The following is a 25,186-nucleotide window of genomic DNA, read 5'->3' on the forward strand; positions in this document are numbered from 1 at the left end:
ACAGTTCAAACTCTGATATTCAGTCTGAGAGAGGATCAACTCAATTTTGCATTTCACATTAAAGGGACAGACCCTAGTTTAAGCCCATGAAAATTAACACTAAGTTTAGTTAATCTACAAACCTGTAACACATTGGGATAAAGTTACGATTGAGTTAAACATGAGCCTGTGACTTTGAAATGGTGAAATACCCTCTAAAAATAGATTAAAACTCGATTCCATAGCTGTTATTTCTCAGACGCATGTGCGTTTTTAAAAATATGAGAAATGCATTTTGTGATATTAAAAACACCAGGATGACTAAAAACACTTCGAATGTATGGAAATTGATAATCTAAACCATAAAATCTAAGTAGAGTATGATTCCAGTTATCAAAAACGGCTATAATAGTAAAAAATATGCCTTAGTGTTTAAAAACTAGGATATGTCTCTTTAATGAGTCAGATTTAATCTCTGCTCAAAATCTGTTTGATATGAATGATTTTGCATGCAAAGTAATTTTTAAATGATCAACCATCCATTGTAAACCAAGTGTATCTGAAAATAAGTGTGAGGATTAAGCCTCTCGTATTTGAATCGCCAAAAAGATATGAGGCCTCAAAGCAGAGAACAAAGGACTGTCCCACTAATGATATCCCCCCAAAAATAGAAGAAAAAACAAAAAGAAGGAATGGGCAAGATGCAAAATTAGTTCCAATAGTTGAATACCAACAGCTAAAGTCCCGTGATCATGTTTAGAAGAGCCCAATGTAACGAAGACTAGTTTAAAAACCTATTGCAAGCAATAGGCACATCTTTCTGAGGTCAATGTTGTTGTTTTTCTGTTTTTCAATTTAAAGGAAACATAAAAGTTGATATATTTGGGTAAACTTAATTTCATGATCCTGAGGTTCTGAAAACCAAACCATGCACAGACAGATGCATAAACCAATCTCCCATTCAGTTCTTTTCTGTGTTAACTTAATTAAATACCAGTTTATCACAGAAGTCTTCCAATTGACATTTTTCTGAGACTTTTTAACCATACCACACGATAAGATGCTACTACCTTGCTATCAACAACAATAAAAACAAACTTGGACATATTCAAATTCAGCAAGTAGAATTGTCATAAATCAAGAATTGTGTTGTAAAACGTCTATGTAGGCCTACATGAATAGCAAAAAATACCCAATTTTACCAACACAGCAGATGTGTTTGTATTTTGCATTAGGAAACAATGTTATAAGATAAACATGTGAGACTGCAATTTATGCTGGGGAAATGTTCGACCTCTCTGTAAGTATTAACCGATTCATAACATCATCTTTGATTGATTTTAGTTACATGCTGTGTCTTCTTTCTTAGTCTGGAAGTTTTCAATCAAACAAATTGATTCGTGCAGTTACCCGTTATTTAGTTCATTTTTCAGAGATTCCTTTGATGTTGGGTTTTATGATCTCTACTCAACTTGCCATTTAGCGAAGAAATCATTGCCCTTGTTGTCAACAACAATAAATGCTGGGAAATTTTCAACCTCTACTCGCCAAATTGCCTCCATTCCTAAAAGAAAAAGAAACAAAAACATGATTGTTTTTAAATATATATATATATATATATATATATATATATATATATATATATATATATATATATATATATACATTAGAGTTTTTAAGCTGTATCAGCAATGTCAGAAAATCTATAGCCAAATCCTAGCTTCAATTAGGTCTAAAACAAATGTGTTTCCGTGACTGTACCGAAAACCTTTAGGCAGGGTAGGCTGTCTTTTTGGTTTCTTTTATTAATACATTTTTACTCTTTTCACATACATATTATTATGCCTTAGTAAAATGAAAGATAAAAGACAAAATGATATTTGTTATATGTACGAACTTATTATCAGATATGCAGACCAATACATGTAACTGAAAGCTAGCCAAAACAGTGATGGGTCTACAAAGACACATGATTTTACAATTAGTTTTCTAGCGAATTATAAATGAAATATACTGAACATGAATATTTTAACACACTGTAAATCAGGAAATGTTCGCAAGCATAAAATGTTAGCGAATTTAGCGAGGCCATTCAAGACGCTACTGTTTCATGATGCTAAATTTAAAGACATGTAACAGACTGTTCCAAAAAACTTGTGGACAAAGAAAGAAATGTTTTATTTAACGATGCACTCAACACATTTTATTTACAGTTATATGGCGTCAGACATATGGTTAAGGACCACACAGATTGTGAGAAGAAACCTGCTGTCACCACTACATGGGCTACTCTTTCCGATTAGCAGCAAGGGATCTTTTATTTGCGCTTCCCACAGGCAGAATAGCACAAACCATGGCCTTTGTTGAACCAGTTATGGATCACGGGTCGGTGCAAATAGTTTACACCTACCCATTGAGCCTCACTCAGGGTTTGGAGTCAGTATCTGGATTAAAAATCCCATGCCTCGACTGGGATCCGAACCCAGTACCTACCAGCCTGTAGACCGATGGCCTAACCACAACGCCACCGAGGCCGGTACTTGTGTAATTGTTTTGTCTGTGGTTAACTGAACACACAACAATGGTTTCATATTATTGGTGAAACCAAAAGGATAACAAACAATAGTTAGTTAGCATGCACATTATTGCAATTTTCGACAAAATTCAAGATGTCTGTAAGCTGCATAACATCAAGGTTAGTCAAAAACATTATTTCAGCTGATCCTACAACTTAAGCTTATTCTTTTTTTAATATGCCGACCTCGCTAAAGTTCTATGTCGCTAATATGTCACTGATTTGGTTTTCGCTAAATTTTAAGATCGCTAATATTTTATGATTTTACAGTATGTATTTTTTGACGGTACAATTCATTCGGTAAATAGATTGGTATAGTGGGCCTACAATGCTCACAAGAGATTAACAATTTTACTAGACACAAAAATTAGAGGGATTCAAACTAAATAATTTTAAATATAATTAAAGAAAACTGAATATATATTTGTTTTTTGTTCAATATATGTTTTCTAAAAACAAATTTCATTCACAGTCCTACAACCAACTGCACATTAGGCGAGCACTCTACTACTGAGCTACATCGTGCACATGTTAAAACAGAACACAACAGACCTTGCTTTTTAAGGTGCGCAGGTGCGATCGCGCTCGTACAGCGCACATAATTTCAATTTGATGAGTGTGAAAAACAGCACATGCTACACTCAACAAACGGCGCATGTAAAATAGATGGATATATTTATTTCCACTGTTCACAAAAATCAACAGTTTCCATAGCTCATTTAGCCGATAGGAAGGTCCTTTTATTAAAAAATTAAAAATTTAAAACATGGCAATGGCTTCCATGTAGTTGTTAAACTGGTATTTCTCTTTGTTGAACAAATCAGGAAATACTGGTTTAATAGACAATTTTGTAGGCGTACCAGTCAAAAATCCAATTGCCTATTTTATTTATTTTAGAGAGTGACCAAGGACTGACACAAGAAAGATTAAGTCAATGTAAGTCAGTAAATTAATTCTGAGACTACTGGAGCAAACAAATTTTCATTTCGCCCAAGATCCAGGACCATAACTCTGTGAAGAAAATGGGTAAATCACAAAACTTGAACTTGATCTGTAACTTTCCATGATAAAACTATACACAAAATTTCAGCTGAATATTTTGGAAAAGGGTAAAAAAAAAAGCCAGAAAATGATACAGTGCATGCAGGTGGGACAGAAGAACAGACAGACAGATGGATGAAGAAGAAAACTATAGTTCCCTCCAGCTGGACCAGTAGGGGACTAAAAACAATTATGATAATTTCCTATAATAACACTGGATGACATGCTGACTAACCTAGTTCTGGATATTCTAACACCTCCACTTTCTTGATACAGTTCTGAGCCAAAATGGCAGCCGGTCCACCGATTGAACCCAGATAGAATCCTCCGTGAGACTTGCAAGCCTTCGTCACCTAAACACAAACATACTGGTATTGTATTCTGCAGCTACTTTCACTGTTTGTTTTCTTTCTTTTTAGTAGAAACAAAAGCCCCTAACATTACATTAACATTTCTGGGTTAGTAAACTTTTTTTAATGGAAACAAAAAATCCACAGTAAGTAACGTGAGTGTGAGAACACCCCAGTACACATGCTTTGACATTAACCTTTGTCAATCGTAGTCCAGTCCATCTGGCTACCAACTGGGCCAAAACTGATAGCCCTATAATTTCAGTAAACAAAATATCTGGTAGCCCGAGCCATATTTTGGTAGCCAAAACATCCAAGATATAGCTTAGGTTGAAAAAAGATAATTATTATTTTGTTTTTGATGTCAAATGTTGGTAATTGTGGCATATAGTTTTGCTAAATTTTTCTGTTAACAGCAAGTGATCTTTATATGCACTTTCCCACAGAAACATATTCCAGGACCTTTGATATATCAGTCATGGGTCCAGCGATGGGATTCGATCTCATGACCAAAGCACCTCAGACAAGCACTCTTCATGGGTGGAAATATTAAAATGTTAAACTGACAGAAAATTTAACTTGCCTGCTTGCTTCGATTTCCTTTTGCTAACATGATCATACTGCCTCCGGCTGCCTGGAATTCATCAACATAGGAATCCATTCTCCCTGCTGTCGTAGGTCCGAATGAACCACTGGCATATCCCTAAATTACAAATTAAAGGGGTTTTTTAAATATTATAATTATATACAGAGGATACTCCCCTCATCTTGTGATATCATAATTTATCAGCACGAGTTGATAAAAATACTTTTAAACTTTTATCAATTAGTGCTGATAAATTATGATACCACAAGACACGAGTGGGGTATTCTTTTTTATCATCCATTATCATTCTTTTCATTTGCAACAATTGTAAACAATGTCAGTAATGTGGGTTGAATGTCACTATATTTGGCAGTGGTAGACTCGTTAACTAGCAGAACAACAGTGGCGTGACGTCACTAATGATAGGTTTAGCACTGAAATGTACACAGTGACATAACAAAATAATATCTTGTGATTAAAATTTGACCAAACAAGATTATAAGAAGTGATATCTCCTAAGAGAATACCGCAGGAGATATCACAAATTATAATGCCAGTGATATCTCCTACAAAAACCTTTAATGGATGATAAATGTGCTTCACTTCCTACTCTAAACCAGAAGACAAACAAGAAGACTACCCATTTAAGTTTGGTCTAACAAACATCTCAGTTCTTTTTACAATAAATGCTTATATTATTGGAAAACACAACACAAGAAAAATACATGACATCTTTCTTGTTCATGGCTAATAATGGGTACATTTTTTATCCTTGTGGCATAAATTTAACATTTTTAGTTATTCAACATTAAAGGATTTAATCTGCAACTGAAACAAATCTCTGATGTTTTAGCAAACCCAACACAGTGAACTTGATGATCTTGTATCTATTTTTTATATTAAAGGGACATGCCTGAGTTTGCTGCATTGTAAGAGGTTTCCGACTAATAAAATATTTCTACGATTAAACTTACATATTAAATATATTTTCTTGTTTCGAATATTAGTGTATGTATATTCAATGTGTTTCTTGTCGTCTTAATATTTGTAAGAAGCCCAAACTGGATTTTGTCTTCAAATAATTTCATACGTACGAAAAAACTATATTTTAGGAAATAAAATGAAATTTAACCTAGTACAAATATTTGAACGATCAGAAACATGTTTAATATACATGTACAGCCACTAATATTTTATGCAGAAAAATATATTTGATATGTAATTACAATCATTAAAAGTCTCTATTAGTCGATAACATCTTAAAAAAGCAAACTCAGGAATGTCCCTTTAACAACTTTTTATACGGTAATTTAAAATAAAAATAAAAGAGTATTTGTGAGGTACATGCTGGAAAACCATATGATGTTCAAAATATAGACAAATTATTTGATTTATTTGTATCACAGAGACCTAGTAATTGTGTGTGACACACCATCCCAAATTGTTCCTACATGTGAGGTTTGATGGTCCTGTGTGCATCTGTATGCAAGATATGATCTGAACAAGGATTGACTGTTATGTGCAGTAGACCGTGAAAAGTAGGTCACAGTGACTTAGTAATAGTACGGAACAAACCACCATCCCAGGGTGTTCCTACATGTGATGTTTGATGGTCCTGTACGCAAGATATGGTCCAAATAAGGATTTACTGTTATGTGCAGTAGACCATAAAAAGTAGGTCAAAGTGACCTAGTAATAGTATGTGACACACCGCCATCCCATGTTGTTCCTACATGTGAGGTTTGATAATCCTGTATGCATCTGTATGTAAGATATGGTCCTGACAAGAAAATTTAACAGACGGACGAACGGACAGACAACACCATAATACAACCCATCATAGATGGGGGTATAAAAATGAATGAAGAATAGAAGATTACTACAAACAAACCTCTGGTGTTTTGGCAGGTCCAGCATAATAAACGGGGTGATCTTTTATATACTGCGGCAGACCTTCCCCCTTAGCGAGTCTTTCCTTCAGCTTGGCATGAGCAATGTCCCGAGCAACCACCAATGTGCCGGTCAGGCTGAGTCTCGTCTTCGTTGGATATTTGTTCAGTTCCTTCAGCACCTCCTGCATTGGCTTGTTCAAGTTAATCTGTACAAAGATAAATTAAATCCACGGTCACAGCAGGATTAAAAAAAACATTATGAATACTTCAGCAATTAGGTTGGGAATACCTGACTATTTCTTTCTTTGTTTTGTTTAAAGAAAGAAAAAAATGTTTTATTTAACGACACACACTCAACACATTTTATTTTTTAAAATCAACTTTCATTCGCATCAATCCTACAACCCAATCACTTCAGGCGAAGGAAGGAAAAGTTTTATTTAATGACACACTCAACACATTTTATTTACGGTTATATGGCATCAGACATATGGTTAAGGACCACACAGATATTGAGAGAGGAAACCTGCTGTTGCCACTTCATGGTCTACTCTTTTCAATTAGCACCAAGGGATCTTTTATATATGCACCATCCCACAGACAGGGTAGTACATACCACAGCCTTTGATATACCAGTCGTGGTGCACGACACCTCAGCATGAAAAATACATCGGCTGTTGGGTGTCAAACTATGGTAACGGCAAAACTTAACTGATGGTCAACATCAATATAAAAATTCAACAGTTAAATAAAAGAACAGAACAGATGTTTAACGACACCCCAGCACCTAACACACAATCATGCCATGCATTAGTATACATTGATTTTATTACAAATTCAATATAGGTCATAGATAACTGCAGTGCAGGTGGGGGTCTAGACTGCGTTAAGTGACATTTTAAAACAAATTCAAGTCATGTTTTCCTCGAAAAAGTTAACGTTTGTTTTGTTTAACGACACCACTAGAGCAAAATGATTGATTAATCATTGCTTATTGGATGTCAAACATTTGGTAATTTTGACATATAGTCTTAGAAAGAAAACCGGTACATTTTTCATTAGTAGCAAGGAATCTTTGTATGCATCATCTCAGACAGGATAGCACATACCACAACCTTTGATATACCAGTTGTGGTGCACTGGCTAGAACAAGCTTTTCCTTTAAAATGTATTTTAGAAGAAAAAAATTAACCTTGAGCAGGTGGGGTTTTCGACGTCAAAAAAATCTCACCTGCATAAATACATGGTCTGTAGGCTACTGTGACCACTTTACTGTAATGCCAAGTGCCCGGGCATCAAGAGATGCTTACACCGAGATGGAGACAAGCTAAGTGAGAGCGTTACCTGGACAACGTCACCCCCGAGATCCTTGTCCTCAACTTCAGGCAGGTATTTGATCGGGTTCACCTCCAGCTGCTCCAGAAACACACCTTCATCAGTAATCTTCCCCAGTGCCTGTCACAGACAACATCAATATAAATCAACTTAGTTTTACCATGATGATAAATGCATAAAATTGATAAATGTACGTGTATATCCATTATAAAAATGAAACTTCCTTCCATGATTAGTTATTCATTGATATTTTCCCTAAAGTATGTCACAAACTTAGGGTTTAAAGCAAGGTATTATTTAATTTATACTATATGGTGGTACAACAATTCTAATGTTTGTAGTAGCCCAAACTGTATTTTATCTACAAATAATTTCGTCCATATGAAACAATTTATATTAGGAGGCACAATGAAATTCGATCTACTACAAACATTAGGATGACCAGAAACATGTTTGATATACAGAAACTTATGTTCTGAACAATAAACTGTATTCAAAATGAAAATTTAATTCTTAAAAAGGATTTATTACTTGAAAATGTTACAAATGTTGCAAACTCAAGTCCCTTTAATACCTTAGAAGAGGTGTTTTAATATTCATATTAACGGTCCTTGTTTTATGTATTGTAAAGTATTTGAAAATTAAACTGACTAGTCTCCCTTGTCAACTTCAAGCCACTGTTCACGACAGGATTTTAAACTGTATGGGAAATACTTTTTTCAGTTCTGTGTCCTATGAACATCAGAACCCATGGAAAACTTGTTTTTCAGTAATCATGGTGATGGTGGATTGTATTACATGACAATGGATAACAGACCTTTTGTCCTGCGATTTTGCCAACATGCAATTGGATGTCATAATTTCTGTGAAATCTTATCGCTTGAAACTTATTTTTAATAATGTTTTTTAAAAAAAGATAATGTAAAACTGTACTTATGTTGCATAAACTAAACGATTGGTCTCACAATTTGTGGCATAAAATGAACATTCCTTTCGTCTGCCTTACCTGTCTATCTGCGGAGCAGGACACACCGATTCCGACTGGGCAGGACGCGCCATGTCTAGGCAGGCGAATCACGCGCACATCGTGACAGAAATACTTGCCGCCGAACTGCGCCCCAATCCCCATCTTCTGGGTCATCTTGTGAATCTGCTGCTCCAGGTCAAGATCCCGGAACGCTCGGCCGTGCTCATTACCTACACGGGTAGAAAACCATCAGACTATAGTCCCATCATTCTATTTTGTAAATAATTTCAGTTTGGTCTGACGTAAAAAGAAACGCAAAAGTGTTTTGGAAATTACAATTTTTTTTACTATTTTTGTGTGCAATTTACAAAGCAAATGGCTCAGAAATAAATAACTTGTAGTAAATTTTGTAGTATGATAAAAGGCAGTCCCTGTGGGAAGGAATAGAAGTATACAGTACTTATATAGTCCATCTCATCATTCAATAAAACAGTGTTTTGTAAATAATTTCAGTTGGGTTTGACGTAAGAAGAAAAGCATACGTGTTTTGGAAATAACAAAACAATACTATTTTTGTGTGCAATTTACAAAGCAATTGGTTCAGAAATAAATAACTTGTAGTACATTTCGTAGTGTGAAAAACGGCATTCCACGTGGAAAGGATTATAAGTGGCTCTCGGTGGGATAAAGTGCAGGGGTGAACCTACAAATGTAGGAAATATTTTAACGGTGAGACTGTCAGAAAGGCTCATGGACTACCTTTTTGAAAAGGACACTCTAATGGAAATTAGAAATCAAAGTGAGTTACAAAACATTCAGGTAATTATAGTATTGGTGGTCAGGTATTGACATTGGCCCTAGGCTCTATTGGTTAGAAACATGCGACAATCTCATCAAACTCATATCAGTCTTTATAGGTAATGGCAATGTTGTGTAAGCCACATGTCTAACATGAGTAGTATGCCAATGAGACAAGAAAACTGTGTGAACACAAATCTACTGAGTAAAATTTCACAACAATGATTGCCATTGTGAAGGCATTCAATCAGGCTCCAATTTTTGTAGGGTGTGGGGGAGGCTGATTTTTTACCAAATTAAACGAAAATCTTCAAATCCGGTTAACAATGCTTATACATATTTGCATCACTACCAAACAGCTATATAGAGTTCCAAACAAATCATTACACATTTTTACATGGATTACAACTAATATTGTGAGTAGATTGCTGGAAATACATGGAGAAAAGTTTTCAGGTCAGCTCAATTTACCCAAACATCATTTTTGCCTGAATGTACAGATGTTACCCCCATTTCATATGCTTATGACTGAATGTATATAGACAGATCTGTGCCCTTCTCTCTCATCCAACAATTGCTATGGTTTTGAGACCAACCTGATGTAGCGAGGTTATCCAGGTATTTACACGAGGCCAGTTTGACTGTTTTCAAGGTCAGTTCTGCCGACATGCCTCCGATGACGAGAGCTAGATGATACGGAGGACAGGCAGCAGTGCCGAGAGTCTAAATAAAATATATTTTTAAAAAAAACATCAGAATTAGACAAATGTAACAGTTAAACTTCTCATTAGATTTAGGTGTCTAAGTGTACCTGTAGCTTTCTACACATATTTACACAGTAATGTTGATCCATGAATGCATGGATATCTGGTGTAGGAAGTAGCATCAAACACATACTGAGTAAAGTGTGTGTGTGTGGGGGGGGGGGGGGGGGGGGGGGTAGGGGGTCGAAGAGACAAACAAAACATCAACAACACAACAACCCAATAAAATAAATTTAAATAAAATTATTGTAATAAAATGTTCTAAGCATTATGAATTGCATATTAGTTCATTATTCAATAACAGGGTTTCTACCAGAGGGTAAAACGGGTATAGCGCCATACCCAAAACATTATGCAGATGGGTTTTTTAAAGTTAACGTTTTGACCAAATTAATTAATGTTATCATTTCTTATCCCTAACCCTAAACTTAACCCATTTTCTTTCTTGGGGAGGCACCCCATACCCCCTGTTGACTGTGGTTGCACTCAATTCCATAGCACCATACCCAGAAATTTCTTTCTGGCAGAAACACTGAATAAACCATCAATATGCTTTAGGCACGCAGGCCTCCCAGCCACTTGTACACATTAAAATATAGGAAATATAGGAATTTTCATACCAAAATATAGGAGTTTTATAGGAATTTTGAGGTAAAATATAGGAGTTTAATAGGAATATTTTGACCGATTGTCACGATTATAGGCATTTAACACGGATTTCTAAAGACATTTACATTACTAATCAGGGTTAGATATTCACCATTTTTTCAGGGTGTTAACAGGACTACCTGACTTTCATTTCAGATAGTCCCTTGAAGTTTTAAGTGGTCCATAGTTTTAAACTATTTGTTTTATCTTGAACAATGTCTTATTCATTGTGATCCATTATTGATAAACTCACTGTAGATATATATAGAACTATTATAATTGTTTCAATCAAAACATTTGTTTAATGTTAGATAATAGATTCAACAAAATAAAATATTATTAAATGATGTAACCTGAGATGCATAATTGATTGAAACATGCAAGCAGTTCTGCGTTAAAATGGGGGGGGGGGGGGAGAATGGCATTTTTGTAACTCAGTGGAAATTAATATGCACCGTATCGGTAATTTCTGTATCAGCATTTCTATTGGCACACCGTGTCTAAATTTAATTCTGATGACGCGTGTACCGTTTTACGAAAACCTGTGACAACTGCCAATCGATATATTATTATTGTTTTGCTGAGAATGGTCAATTTCGTAGTTCTTTTATTCTGACGTGACGTTGGTAAATTAAACTACCATTCTATGAAAATGTTTGAGGAATCCTGCGGTTATGTTCCGAATTCAAGATGATTGTATTTTGGCGGAAGACTGCATCGACTACAAAATGTGTAACTCGCGCATGTTCATTTTAGACTGGATGCAGTAACAGTTGTGACCAAAATACTCACCGCATACTCTACATGAATGTGATATGATGGGGTCCAGTAAAGTTATACTCAATATAACTGTTTTCTGAACAAGCCTCTGTTTCTGCCGTTTGAAATAGGTCAGGAGATCCACAAAACGTTACATCTGTGCTAAATAAATTTTAAAATTCCAGCTGGTCCAACGGATTACGTGTTTGCAGCTTCAGGTAGTCCTGTTAATTTTCAGGTAGTCTCAAACTACCGGACTACTGTTAAGATCTAACCCTGCTAATGGTATGTTCTTACCTTGCGTATATACACAAGATACCATATCTACTACCTCAACAATTATATACCAAGGCTTGCCAGCATTCCATGCCCATATCCAGGATACTTTGAAAGTTGGTGGATCTTGTATCAGTAATATATCCTCCTCACCTCATCAGGTGAGCAGTATCTTGATTGGCACTTGATACAGATCTCCCACATTCAAAGCATCTTCTGAATTTCTGACAGGGTGGCTACCTTTCACTGCGAATATAACTCAGTAACATATTTTATTCATCGGCATTTTGGCAAAGCAATTGAGTCAAATATAGGAAATGTAGGAAATCAATCTCAATATAGGAGTTTTATAGGATCCTATAAAAAATACAGGAAATATAGGTCTGGACAAGTGATCGTCAAAGTGACCTTCAACAGGGTCAGGGAAGAGTGAGTGGAGGACAAAGAGTAAGCAGACGGTAATGCAATATAAAAGATTCCTTGCTGCTGATGAGAAGTAGCCCATGTGGCAAGGTGTGGGTCTCAAAATCAAGACACTTGGCAGATTTCGTTAATCAAAATCACTCGAAGTTAATAAACACGGTAATTTTTAAAATTTAGTTTTACCTTTATTTTTTCATCTACAAATGTCAGTAGACGTTCGGGGTTAAGCAACGCCTTGGTCTGTTGGTAGAGAAACGTCTTGTTAGCTGATCCGCCACCTTTGGCGAGGAACAGAAAGTCATACTGGCTGGAATCGGTGGCATACAATTCTATCTGAGCAGGCAAGTTTGTCTTTGTGTTTACCTCAGTGTACATGTCCAGTGGTGCTACCTATAAACAACAAACAAGATTAATTAAATTGGATCCATTGATGTCCATCTCAATGCATACTAAAACAAAATAAATTAATAAAACCAATTAAATTTAAAAAAATAAAATATAATAATCAATGGTATGTGAAAATTAAATTCAAGGAAAACTGTGCATGCATGGTGTCTAAGGTTTGTTCGCAGAATGTAGCCAGTGGTGAATCGCTCGCTCTATGCGCGGTCGGTCTAGGATCGATCCCCATCAGTGGGCCCATTGGGCTATTTCTTGTTCTTCTTCTTCTGCATTCAGTTTCTTTATGCTCCTTGAATTCAAATCGCCAGTGCACCACGACTGGCATATCAAAGGCTGTGGTATGTACTACCCTGTCTGTGGGATGATGCATATAAAAGATCCCTTGCTGCTAATCGAAAAGAGCAGCTCATGATGTGGCGACAGCAGGTTTCCTGTCTCAATATCTGTGTGGTCCTTAACTCTTTCACCACGACAGGCCGGTATACCGGCTAGCGATATCCAGTGCCTCTCAGCACGACAGGCCGGTTTAGCGGCTTGTAACACCTGTTCATATTTGGTGCCGAGTGACGCTTCAATATTATAATTAGTCAAAATCTTGCGCGACCATAGCTGCCATGTGACACACTGTAATGGCTGCGCCCATGTTCTAGTGAATTTTTAATGAGTTTTTCCAAGTTTATACTGATATTCTGACTGTAATTAAACATGAACCGAGGTGACGAAATTTCGTCTGTTGAAAACAATGGTTGCGATTCAGATGACGGGTTTTCCGATGATGAAATGTGGGATAATATGAACTTTGGTGCATTTGATTTAATCGAGATTGGCGATCGTGAACGAAATGTCATTCAACATGGCAATTTAGAAGAAAATGATACCGATGACGAGTTACAAGATGACTTGCCACTGTTTTACCATGCGCCTGAGTTTACCTGGACACATGAGCCATATTCGGTTACCTGCAGATCAACGTTTACTAAAAATCCGGGGCCTGTCAAAGTGTTTGACGTCAACACAAACGCCATAGAGTACTTTTTGATATTTTATTCCAATACAGTGTATGGAAAAATTGTGGAATTTACCAACATGAATGCCAAAAAAAAAGCGTGATACAGATCCTGCTAACAACAAAGGTGTGTGGTATGATGTTTCTGTTGATGAAATGAAAGCTTATTATGGCTTGTTAATTTTGCAAAAGCATTGTAAATATATTTTTAAAATTATAACTGGAATGTTAATTAATTCATTATCCAACAAGAAAAACATTTGTACTGTTGTTTTTTAAATTACCAGTCCTACCTACTCAAATAGGTGAGTAATATGCATAGTTTACTTGTGATTACCAGATTTATACCTGTTGAATTTTTAAAGTATTATTTTTTTTATCTAGACAGCCGTCCATTCACCTTTCTGGAAATGTATAGCCTATAACTAAAATTAATGATAAAACAAGTAGTTTTATCCTTTAACAAACATGATCATAAATCTGCTATTTAAACTCAGTGTGCAGGGAAGGTCAAGGCTGTAAAACTTAGTGGTGAAAGAGTTAACCCTATGTCTGACATTATATAACCATAAATAAAATGTGTTGAGTGTGTTGTTAAATAAAAAAAATTCTTCCTTCTAAGGTTTGTTGAAAATATCTTCTTCCAGTTTAAATGCTTGTGTCCTCTAAAAGTGATGACAACTGAAAATATGACAGCAACTACACATTAAAATACTTCAGTACTGCAAAATGTGATTCTTGTATTAATGTTAATATTTGATATGCTATTCCAAACAAACCTGTGAATAGCGGAGATTTGTTTTCGTGTACGTGTTATAAATCCCTTTAGAAATGGCTTCTTCATCTCGTCCCTTTGTCCATACATACTGGCCTTTCTTTCCTGAAAGGTAACACATTAAAATATTGTTAACAAGTCCAATTTTCTGTTTTATAATAGGTTTGTTGTTGTTTTTTTATTGTTGTTTTTTATAATAGGTATACTTGTCACTTGACTGTTTATATAGTAAACTAAGCATTTAATTATTTAATATATTAATTTTATCTAATTTATTTAGTAGGGCTCATTCTGGTATATATAGTGTAATTTTGTTTTAGCCAATTTCAGAGATATTCCTTTGAAAATGATCTAAATCCGACTAATATGAACAAACTTTCATTAGCGAAATATTAAATGTTGTGGCCACTTTGTATAGAAAATTATGGGTTGGCTAATTTGGCAAAGAGCAGAGTGAGAACTGATTTAGTAATGAAAACCAAAATGATAACAATTTTAACGAGCCTAACTGTATCATGTTAATTTTAATACTCAGGCTGAGAACATCATAGCCAATATGGGCCAAATTTACAAAGGCTTTTTTTTTGTCTTGCAGACATGTAGCTACATGTACATATATTTACAATCATTAAATGCCAGTGTTTAAGAAAAATGGGTTAAATAAATTTGGCACTATCTTTTCATTTGTTTACAACTTTTTGCACAATACTAATAGTCACTTGCAGGCTCTTGAATAGTAGAGGGGTTACTATATTAGCTTTAAAATTTTACTAAAGAACAAGCATATTCATGAACAGTTTTCAAATAGTGCTCAAATCTAAAATTAAGTTTAATCCAGGCCGATAGGAAACAGGCGGATGGGGTGGATATGTCGTGCCCTGCCCCCCACTTGTGGCACACATTTACTTTTTTTTTTGTCCTACTACATGTATATCATTATACAAGTTTGTGTGTTTTGTTTAACGAAACCACTAGAGCACATTGATTTATTAATCATCGGCTATTGGATGTTAAACATTGGTAATTTTTACATAATAGTCTTAGAGAGGAAACCTGCTACATTTTCCCATTAGTAGCAAGGGATCTTTTATATACACCATCAACCAGACAGGGTAGCACATACAACAGACTTAGTTACACAAGTTGTGATGCACTGATACTTCCCTATGGGACCACAGACGGCGATCAATCCTAAACTGACAATGCATCAAGCAAGCGCTTTACCACTGGGCTATGTTTTGCCCTGTATCATTATACAAAACCAAAAAAAAATATTTTGCTCTGGGCTTGTGCCTACCCACCTCCACCACCCCACCCAACTACCCCCCAACTACATTGTACAGTGTGCCCTCCACTTTACATACTGTTCATTCAAGACTGTAATCAGCTATAAGGTGACTAGTACATGGTTGCTCTGACAGGTTCTATGAATGCTATGACAATATTACCAATACATGTATAAGGTGACTAGCACGTGGTTGCTCCGACAGGTTCTATGAATGCTATGACAATATTACCAATACATGTATAAGGTGACTAGCACGTGGTTGCTCTGACAGGTTCTATGAATGCTATGACAATATTACCAATACATGTATAAGGTGACTAGCACGTGGTTGCTCCGACAGGTTCTATGAATGCTATGACAATATTACCAATACATGTATAAGGTGACTAGCACGTGGTTGCTCCGACAGGTTCTATGAATGCTATGACAATATTACCAATACAAATAGCTGTGCCAGTATCCTGACATCCAGGCAGCACCATGCCTGCTGCTACGTTGGCATTTTTCAGCAGCTCCAACGCCACAAACTTGTCATTGCTGGATGACTCCGGGTCCTTCAGTATGTTCGAAAGTTGCTGAAACATTAATAGAACATTTTACAGGGATATCAATGAAGAAAGAAGAAATTTGTTTTGTTTAACGACAGCACTAGAGCACATTGATTTATTAATCATCAGCTATTGGATGTCAAACATATGGTCATTTTGACACAGTCACAGAGAGGAAACCCGCTACATTGTTCCATTAGTAGCAAGGGATCTTTTATATGCACCATCCCACAGATAGGATAGCTCATAACACAGCCTTTGATATACCAGTCGTGGTGCACTGGCTGGAATGAGAAATAACCCAATTGGCCCACCGACAGGGATCGATCCTAGAGCGACTGCGCATCAGGTGTGCGCTTTACTACTGGCCTACGTCCCGCCCTGGGATATCAATGAGAAAACAGGACTCACACAGAACAAATTTTGGTTTAGCCAATTTTCAGAAATGTAGAGTACATGTGTATTTCCTAAAATGTGGTTAATTTAAGCAACCTTTTATTAGCCAAAGACTAAATTTTGTAGCAATTTTTGGCTAATTTGGCAATGTACAGGGTGATGTCTGGAAAAAAGTGTTAAAGAACTCAGCAACTAAATGTTCCAGTTAGTGAATTAAAAAACAAAATCATAAAGTGATCCAAAATATTATGGAAATCCATGAATCTGCAAAAAGTATTGGATTCCTGAATGCACACCTCGCTGGGTAAGGGGAGCTATCGCTCTCCCTCCCCATCACTCACCTGAGATTAGCTCAAGGAGTGTAATTTTAGCTCCCCTTAGCATGTGAATTTATATATCCATATGGTAATATCTTAAATGGCTCCCCACAATCTTCTAAGTTAGTGGAGCAATTATCAAATTAATCACTCTCCTCAATTTTGTTCACGTCGAGGTCTGCATGGAGCGAAATGATTAATAGGTATTTTAATATAAAAATACCAGTTCCACCCATTAATTAAAGCCAGTAACTCACATTCTTTTAAATCTGATTAATAATATGAAATTAAAATGCTAATGAGTTCCACTGATGTCAACATCAAATTTCTAAACAAGTGTTTTGGATTTTTTAGATACATGTAGGAAACACATTTTTTGTCATTTTTCAATAGCCGTGTGGAATGGATGTGGGCATTATTTTATTTTTTTATTAACACATTAAAATGTATTCAGTATTGCAGATATTTAACTATAATACCCATATCCTACCCCCTCTCCAACACTTTTCCATATTTAACCATTTAAACAGTTTTGAAAAGGATCTGCAGGCAAAATATAGCCAGAATAAGAGATTTTGCACAAGATTACAAAACTAATTCTGGATTAAAACAAATCAATTTTAATACACTGGACAGCATTTCAAATACCATTGTGCAGTAGATGGGGTAAAAACACAACAACAAAAAACCAAGTTCATTGCATGGATCAAACCTCAAATTTTTGCCAGAAAATAGTTTGAGGATACGTAATAATAAAACAAAACAGATCATAAGTGTCCCTACTAGGTGGTTATGGGTTTGAAATATTTTGAAATTGGACAGTGGACTGCATACAAATGTATATGTTGACAAATTTTAAACATTAGTTCACTAACTATAATCTTTCTAAACATGATTAAAATGTATCTATTAATTTCCAAACTTTTAGGGCACATAATTTTACTTTTCATACCCTCTGATAGAAACCCTAAACCTTGCACTCAACCCATTTCAAAGAATTCAGGTACTCTACCATCAAACTAAATTCTTGTCCAACCAATAAACAGAACCAACCTGCAAATGCGCTGGTCGCAACAGATGCGCAATGTCGATCATAGCCTTTTCTGCCAGCAAGGTCAAGGCTTGTGGTTCAATACTGAGAACCTTCTTGCCTTTGACGTCAAATGTTGACACAAAGTCACCTGTAAACACAGATGAAAGTAATCAACTTTACACAATATGAAGAAAAATACAGCACGACAAAATACATGATTTGTTGAGAAAGCAATTAATTCATTATAAGAGGCGAGACGTAGCCCAGTGGTAAAGTGTTCGCTTGATGCACGTTCAGTTTAGGATCGATCCCCGTCGGTGGACCCATGGGACTATTTCTTGTTCCAGCCAGTGCTCCACAACTGGTGTAACAAAGGCTGTGGTATGTACTATCCTGTCTGAGGGATGGTGCATATAAAAGATCCCTTGCTGCTAATCGTAAAGAGTAGCCCATGAAGTGGCAACAGCGGGTTTCCTCTCTATATATATGTGTGGTCCTCAACCATATGTCTGACGCCATATAACCATAATTAAAATGTGTTGAGTGCGTCGTTAAATAAAACATTTCCTTCTTTTTTAATTCATTATAAACATTTTAGACGAAAATGATATTTATCTCTTGCACCACTTTTCTTTGTCCTAGAATGATTATTATCTAGAACGATTTTATCATTATGTAATTTTACCTGTATTATATAATATTTCATTAAATGTAATTTAAATAATAATTAGTTTTGGTTTTTATAAGGAAAAATGATTTGCAGTACAAGGTTGGTTTCAGAATTTGTTAAAAACAAATATTTTAAATTTTTTAAATGACCAAAAGAAATAAATGTACACTAATTAGCAAATTAATAAATAGTTATTTATGCAACCTAATAGTGACTTAGAATACATTTGCATGCATCCAAAACACGGTTTAATGTACATGTAGCACAAAAATACAATGGACTTTGTCCAAACCAGTATCTGAGTAATCTAAATTATTTCTTTGTAAACTGACATGAATACAGAATCCCACTCAGTTACAATTACATTTAATTTAATTGTCTGCATTTTATTTTTGGTGAACCATCTAAATTTGTGTCCAAATTTTAAACTCATGCACATTTGTATTGCTGAATTAAACTTTACTACATGTATTAGACTAAAATGTATTGCAAATTTCTCTCCATTCCGTTTCCCCTTCTACTATGGGAAAAAACACTGATTTTAATCAAAGGCTGTGTCCACAGTAACTGAGTAAGCGTCTCTGAACCCTCGGGATATAAACATGTTAACACCTAGCTACCAATCAAAGATACAATTACTTGGAAGAAATCTCAGTATGTTACAAGTCAGTCCCTCTTGATTCTGGTTGAGACAGAATCTACTATATATTGTTACAGATTTAAAATCATACAAACTTGTGAGCTTTTTCCACTGCAAATCTGGTTTCTTCTCCTGTTCGAACACATCCTGATAGTGGAACTGCTTTACTTCAGGTGCTGCTACAGCCAATGGCGCTGTAGTTTTGAGACTGCGACAGTGTGCACACAGCGTTTGTACAGCTCTCAGTCTAAGCGGCAACATCTAAGGAAACAAAAACACAGACTTAATCTTCTATTTTAATTGAGTGGGCTCAAGTACATGTAATTACATACCGTAAAATATGATGCTGTCGACTAAAATAGACTTTTTAATGACTGTAGTTACATATTAAATATAATTTTCGGAATAAAATATTAGTTTCTGATCATATCCTATGCCAAACTTCATTTTATTTTTGTTTTAAATTTCGTGTGATCAAAATTACGAATGCCAGACAACTCGGACCCGTGGACAACTCGGCCCAGACAACTCGGCCCACGTCGAGACAGCTCGGCCCATAGTTCTGAGACAACTCGGCCCACCTCAAGACAACTCGGCCCGGAGTCCAGAGACGACTCGGCACATGCACAATATTGTATATTGTTGAAAAATATTGTTGAACAAGTGTTGTTTTTTAAATCACAGAAATAAAAGAGTGTGTTTTTTGTTAGTTTTGAATTAGTCTCACTTTAACATAAACGTCCCGAAACGAAGTGTCATGTCGGATTGATAAATTGCTGATCCATTTATCTTTGAAGATAGTTTCCGCTGTTCGAATAATTTGTTTTTGTTCTACAATCAGTGACCTAAACATTGGAGATGATCCCAGAAAAAACATGCAAAAGTTATTTATCGTTGTAACAACACTCGCGGATATAGCCTCCTGACTTCCTGCTTTTAAGAAGTAATTCCAATTGGTGAGCATGATGCCATTTTCAAATAATGTATATAACCGTCCGAATTATTGGACTTATCACTTTCTAATATCACTTTCCAACAAAATGCTGACATATGCGTGTTCCTTTTGTTCCAATGAAGTTCGACCCAGACAACATGCATTACGCTGCGACGTTTGTTCACGATGGCAACACCGCACCTGTAATACTGTCGTAATTTTACTGCTTTGGCATATGAATACTGTATTGATTGAGAAATACTAGGATAAACTGTTCAATTCTGCTACTTGAAAATCTGATTTCGACATATAGCCGCTTTCCGCAAGTATCAATGAACCCGTATCAATAACTCGGGGCCGAGTTGTCTCGGACAGCTCGGCCCCGAGGCCGAGTTGTCTGGGCCGAGTTGTCCATGGGTCCGAGTTGTCTGGTCCCCAAAATTACTTGGACACCAGATCCAGTTTGGGCTACTTACAAATATTAGGACCATCAGAAAGACACTGAATTTGTAGACACTGTTATTCTAAACAAGAAAATATATTTCATACATGATACATGCGCTACTGCAAAATTGTAGTAGTCAGAAACATCTCACACGGCAGCAAACTCGGGACAGTTCCGTTTTAAAATGGCCGGCCCAGACTTAACAGGTATATTCAGTTGACATGAATAAACTACATATAAGTACATGTATGAATTTTTATTTTTAAGCATTTTAAAAATCCCCAATCAAAGGAGAACAATTGGTTTGGTTATTTATTCTGATGTAATTTCTTTTAAACATTACCCTAAAATGAATATGTAGATGTACACTGTAAAAGAGGTATGCAGTGATAGCTAGGGAGGATACAAACTTTACACACTTAGTTGAATGCATTTAACAGTGTATGTGTTGTTGCAAGTTGTTTCTTAGCTTGCAAGTCAACTTCCTATTAAATCATACGTCAATTGATCAAAGTCATTTTTATCACATGCATGCACAAAATGTTCCAAACGGTAATAGGATAGTAATTTATCATAGTTGCTAACAATGTGGTTCAGACTTTAGATAACTGTATAAATCACTGGGGCGAGTTGGTAATTTGTGTGAGGAGAGTTGACCAACAATTCATAGAGGTGGAACATAGCTCAGTGGTAAAGTGCTCGCCTGATGCATGGTCGGTTTAAGAATACGATCAATTCCTGTCAGTGTGCCCATTGGGCATTCCAGCCAGTGCTCCATGACTGGTACGTCAAAGGCCGTGAAAGATGCCATCAGATCTGTGGGGCCAGGGATGGTCAATATCAAAGATCCCTTAAGTTAAGTACTACTAATGGAAACATGTACTACGACAGTCACATAGGGGGTTTCCTTTCCAAGACTACAACTTGTACAAGTCAAAATTACCAGGTCCAAATGTTTGACATTCAATAGCCAATCGGCCCAATGATTAATATTAAATCAAAGTGATCTAGTGGTGTCGTTAAACAAAATAAACGTTGACTAGTTCATCAAGATAAACGTTGGACGCAAGCGTATTCCCGACGCTTGCGCCCGACGTTTGTCTTGAATCTTGATGAACTAAACTGTAAACACTAAAACAGTAAACTTGGACCAACCACTGGCTGGGCAAGTCGGTGTGCTCTCTTCTTTGGCTACTGTGCAACGATTTCGTGAAATTATATATTTAAACAGTATGCTGTGGAACTAGGCTAACGGACAATCATGACATAAATTGCTTGCAATTCTGAAAACTAAAGTAGTAAAACAAGTTTCACATCAAGCAGCCGACTCTTTCTCACCTTGATCAAATCGGGTAAAGGGGAGATCACTCCTCTTCAAGGTGAAGGTCAAGTTGATTGTTCGTTTTTAAATTCCACCATTATGGTGAGACCTCCTGTTTTTAGTTTCAACAAAATGATGCAATACATAATTGTGCATATTTTTTATTGTCAATTTGTATTCAGTTTCCAGGGGAGCGCTCGCTTGATGCGCGATCGGCTAGGGATCGATCCCCGTCGGTGGGCTCATTCGGTTATTTCTTGTTTCAGCCAGCGCACCACGACTGGTATATCAAAGGCCGTGGTATTTTCTATATCCTGTCTGCAGGAAAGTGCATATAAAAGATCCCTTGCTGCATTAGAAAAAATATGTATCGGGTTTCCTCTAATGACTATATGTCAAAATTACGAAATGTTTGACATCCAATAGCCGATGATTAATAAATCACTGCATGTGCTCCAGTGGCGTCGTTAAACAATCCAAAACTGCTACAATTTATTTTGTATATTATGACATTTCTGATACTAAAAATATTTAAAACGTCATCTCATTCGAACATCTAAAGTATTAACCGTAAGTATGTGTTGTGGTCTAAGCCAGTATTCCACGTCTTTGGTCACTCTTTGGTGTGTAACCCATCAGCCCTTTTACACTGGGCCATCGATGGCCCATCGTCGAATGAATCGACAGCCCGTTGTCAGCCCGTCGTCTTTTCTGTTCGTCCGTACGGAAGCGGTCCGGTGTCGGTTAACGACATATTATTAAACCGATATCGGCCCATCGATGGCCCTGTCAGTTGTCAACATCAGCCAATAGTCCGTTTCACTCATCCATACAAAATTAACCATAATATTCACAAAAGATAAACAAAAGAGGGCATACTGGAAAATTGGTTTAGTAAAATTTTAAGAGATGTAGAGTATTTCTTTGAAAATTATTAAAATATACTTAATTTAAGAAATACTTTATTAACCAAACACTAATTTCACTCAGAGGGGTCGCAAGTAATTTGCCATTGAGTCGGCGGAGATGGTGTGTGTGTGTGTGTGTTTTTTTGTTTTTTTTGTATGTGAGGGGTGTTCCTCTCTTGCAGTTGGTGCTGCAGGGGTGTTTCTGCTTGAAACATTTTTAAGGTATCTACTTTCGGAGAATATTGCCAGAATATTAAACAGAAAGAACACTAAAATATGTACCAGCACGTACTGTTCTCGTGACACCTAGCACACCTAGAATTTTCCAAAAGTTGTCAGTCGCGATTCCTTATAAATTGCAAACTTGTATTATACTTGCGTTTGCAGCTAGCTAATACAATGTCCATTAAACTTCACAATTAGCGATAGTGGGAATTTTGATTTGTTGTAAGGAAAATTAAGACTTAAAAAAAACTACAACCTAAAAACAAAAACAAACAAACAAAACTGCTGTCCCAGTTCCGACGCCCCTGTCACTAAATGTTATAGCCACTTTGCATTAAAAAAAATAGCAATTGGCTAATTTGGCAATGAACAGGGCGAGACCTGGATACACCAAGAACATTCCTTTATCAACCACGTCACTCGTATACTGTCAAATAGCTCCATGTGTGTGTGTGTGTGTGTGCTTTATTGCATACACGTGCACTAGTTGAAACAATATACATGTATAACCCAACTATTCAAAAAGTTGTTCCTACAATCTATATTGTGTAGATAGGTGGTCACTACGTCTTCCATATAATCCTACCTCCAATGGGAATGTTTTAGCACAATTTAACTCGCTATTAATATTATCTGTACGTGTTAGACATTATAATTTCTTATGTACTAATATTTCTGTACGAGATATTTTTAATGGTAGTGATCCACAATTGACCACTAGAGTGTAGGCCGTTTACAGATTGGCAAGAGATTAATAGTTATTTTATCAGCAACAAGGGTTGTCCCACATACACAACACACATACCACTGTCTTTAATATTCCAGACTGATACTGGTGACCAAATTTCATCATTTACTAAATGTCACTTTATTTATCTGTTTAAGGGGAGCTATCACTCCCACTTCCCCATCACTCCCCTGAGACTATTTCAAGTTAATCATTTTTCGCTCCCCTTAGCATGTGATTGTTAAAAAACGTATTAGGCCTACAAAATGATTAAATATCTGTGTTCAGTATGGTAATATCTTAATGTCTCCCTATAATCTAAGTTGGGGGAGCAACAGTTCATCAAGATAAACAACGAGTGCAAACATTTGTGCTTGTGGTTTATCTTGAATTAGGGGAGCAATTAATCACTCCCCTAATTAATTTTTTTCCAAGGTTGGTAACAATAACGTCCCACCTGAGGCAATATGCGATTCTTTTTTCCCAGTACTGGCTTCAGTTCAGAGAGTGCACCACTAGGCTCAATGAGATTTGGAGATGAAAAGTCATACACATTTTTATGCATTTACAGTTATGCAGGGGTGGGATGTAGCCCAGTGGTAAAGTGTTCCCTTGATGCGTGGTCGGTCTAGGGTCGATCCCTGTTGGTGGACCCATTGGGCTATTTCTCATTCCAGCCAGTGCGCCACAACTGGTATATCAAAGGCCGTGGTATGTGCTATCCTGTCTTGAATTGTGCATATAAAAGATCCCTTGCTGCTAATCGAAAAAGAGTAGCTCATAAAGTGGAGACAGTGGGTTTTCTCTCTCAATATCTGTGTGGTCCTTAACCATATGTCCGACGCCATATAACCGTAAATAAAATGTGTTGAGTGTGTTGTCAAGTAAAACATTTCCTTCCTTCCTCTTGGATGACACTTTTTAACATGGATGTTTACCTGCCTGGCACTGTAAATTCCATGAACCAATATGCTGGCTTTAAGTGATGTAGAGAAAGCTCAACGGACAACACACTTGGATTAAGGCTGTCAAATAGTCTGCTGAATGACAAATAAGATTTGAGGTCAAAGTCTGTTTTGTTCAAAGATACCACTAGAGCACAATGATTTAGTAATCATTTCACTACTGGGTGTCAGACATTTGATAATTCTGACAGTT

The 25,186-nt window shown here is 36.3% G+C and overlaps 1 protein-coding gene across 1 annotated transcript; it reads right to left on the minus strand.

Annotated features, from left to right (window-relative positions):
- Positions 1-306: 306 nt before the first annotated feature.
- LOC121390348 (fumarate hydratase class I, aerobic-like) lies at positions 307-22,171 on the minus strand. Its single transcript, XM_041522139.1, has 13 exons — positions 22,003-22,171; positions 19,564-19,729; positions 18,179-18,306; positions 16,301-16,439; positions 14,581-14,681; positions 12,577-12,783; positions 10,120-10,246; positions 8,765-8,955; positions 7,768-7,878; positions 6,423-6,629; positions 4,529-4,648; positions 3,831-3,948; positions 307-1,543 (listed from the first exon to the last, which is right to left on the minus strand). Exons 2-13 carry the CDS (start codon positions 19,727-19,729, stop codon positions 1,443-1,445), a joined length of 1,716 nt encoding a protein of 571 aa, XP_041378073.1. The 5' UTR covers positions 22,003-22,171; the 3' UTR covers positions 307-1,442.
- Between the last annotated feature and the right edge of the window lie 3,015 nt (positions 22,172-25,186).

This window comes from Gigantopelta aegis, chromosome 15 (assembly GCF_016097555.1).
Source record: "Gigantopelta aegis isolate Gae_Host chromosome 15, Gae_host_genome, whole genome shotgun sequence".
NCBI classification, from domain to species: domain Eukaryota; kingdom Metazoa; phylum Mollusca; class Gastropoda; order Neomphalida; family Peltospiridae; genus Gigantopelta; species Gigantopelta aegis.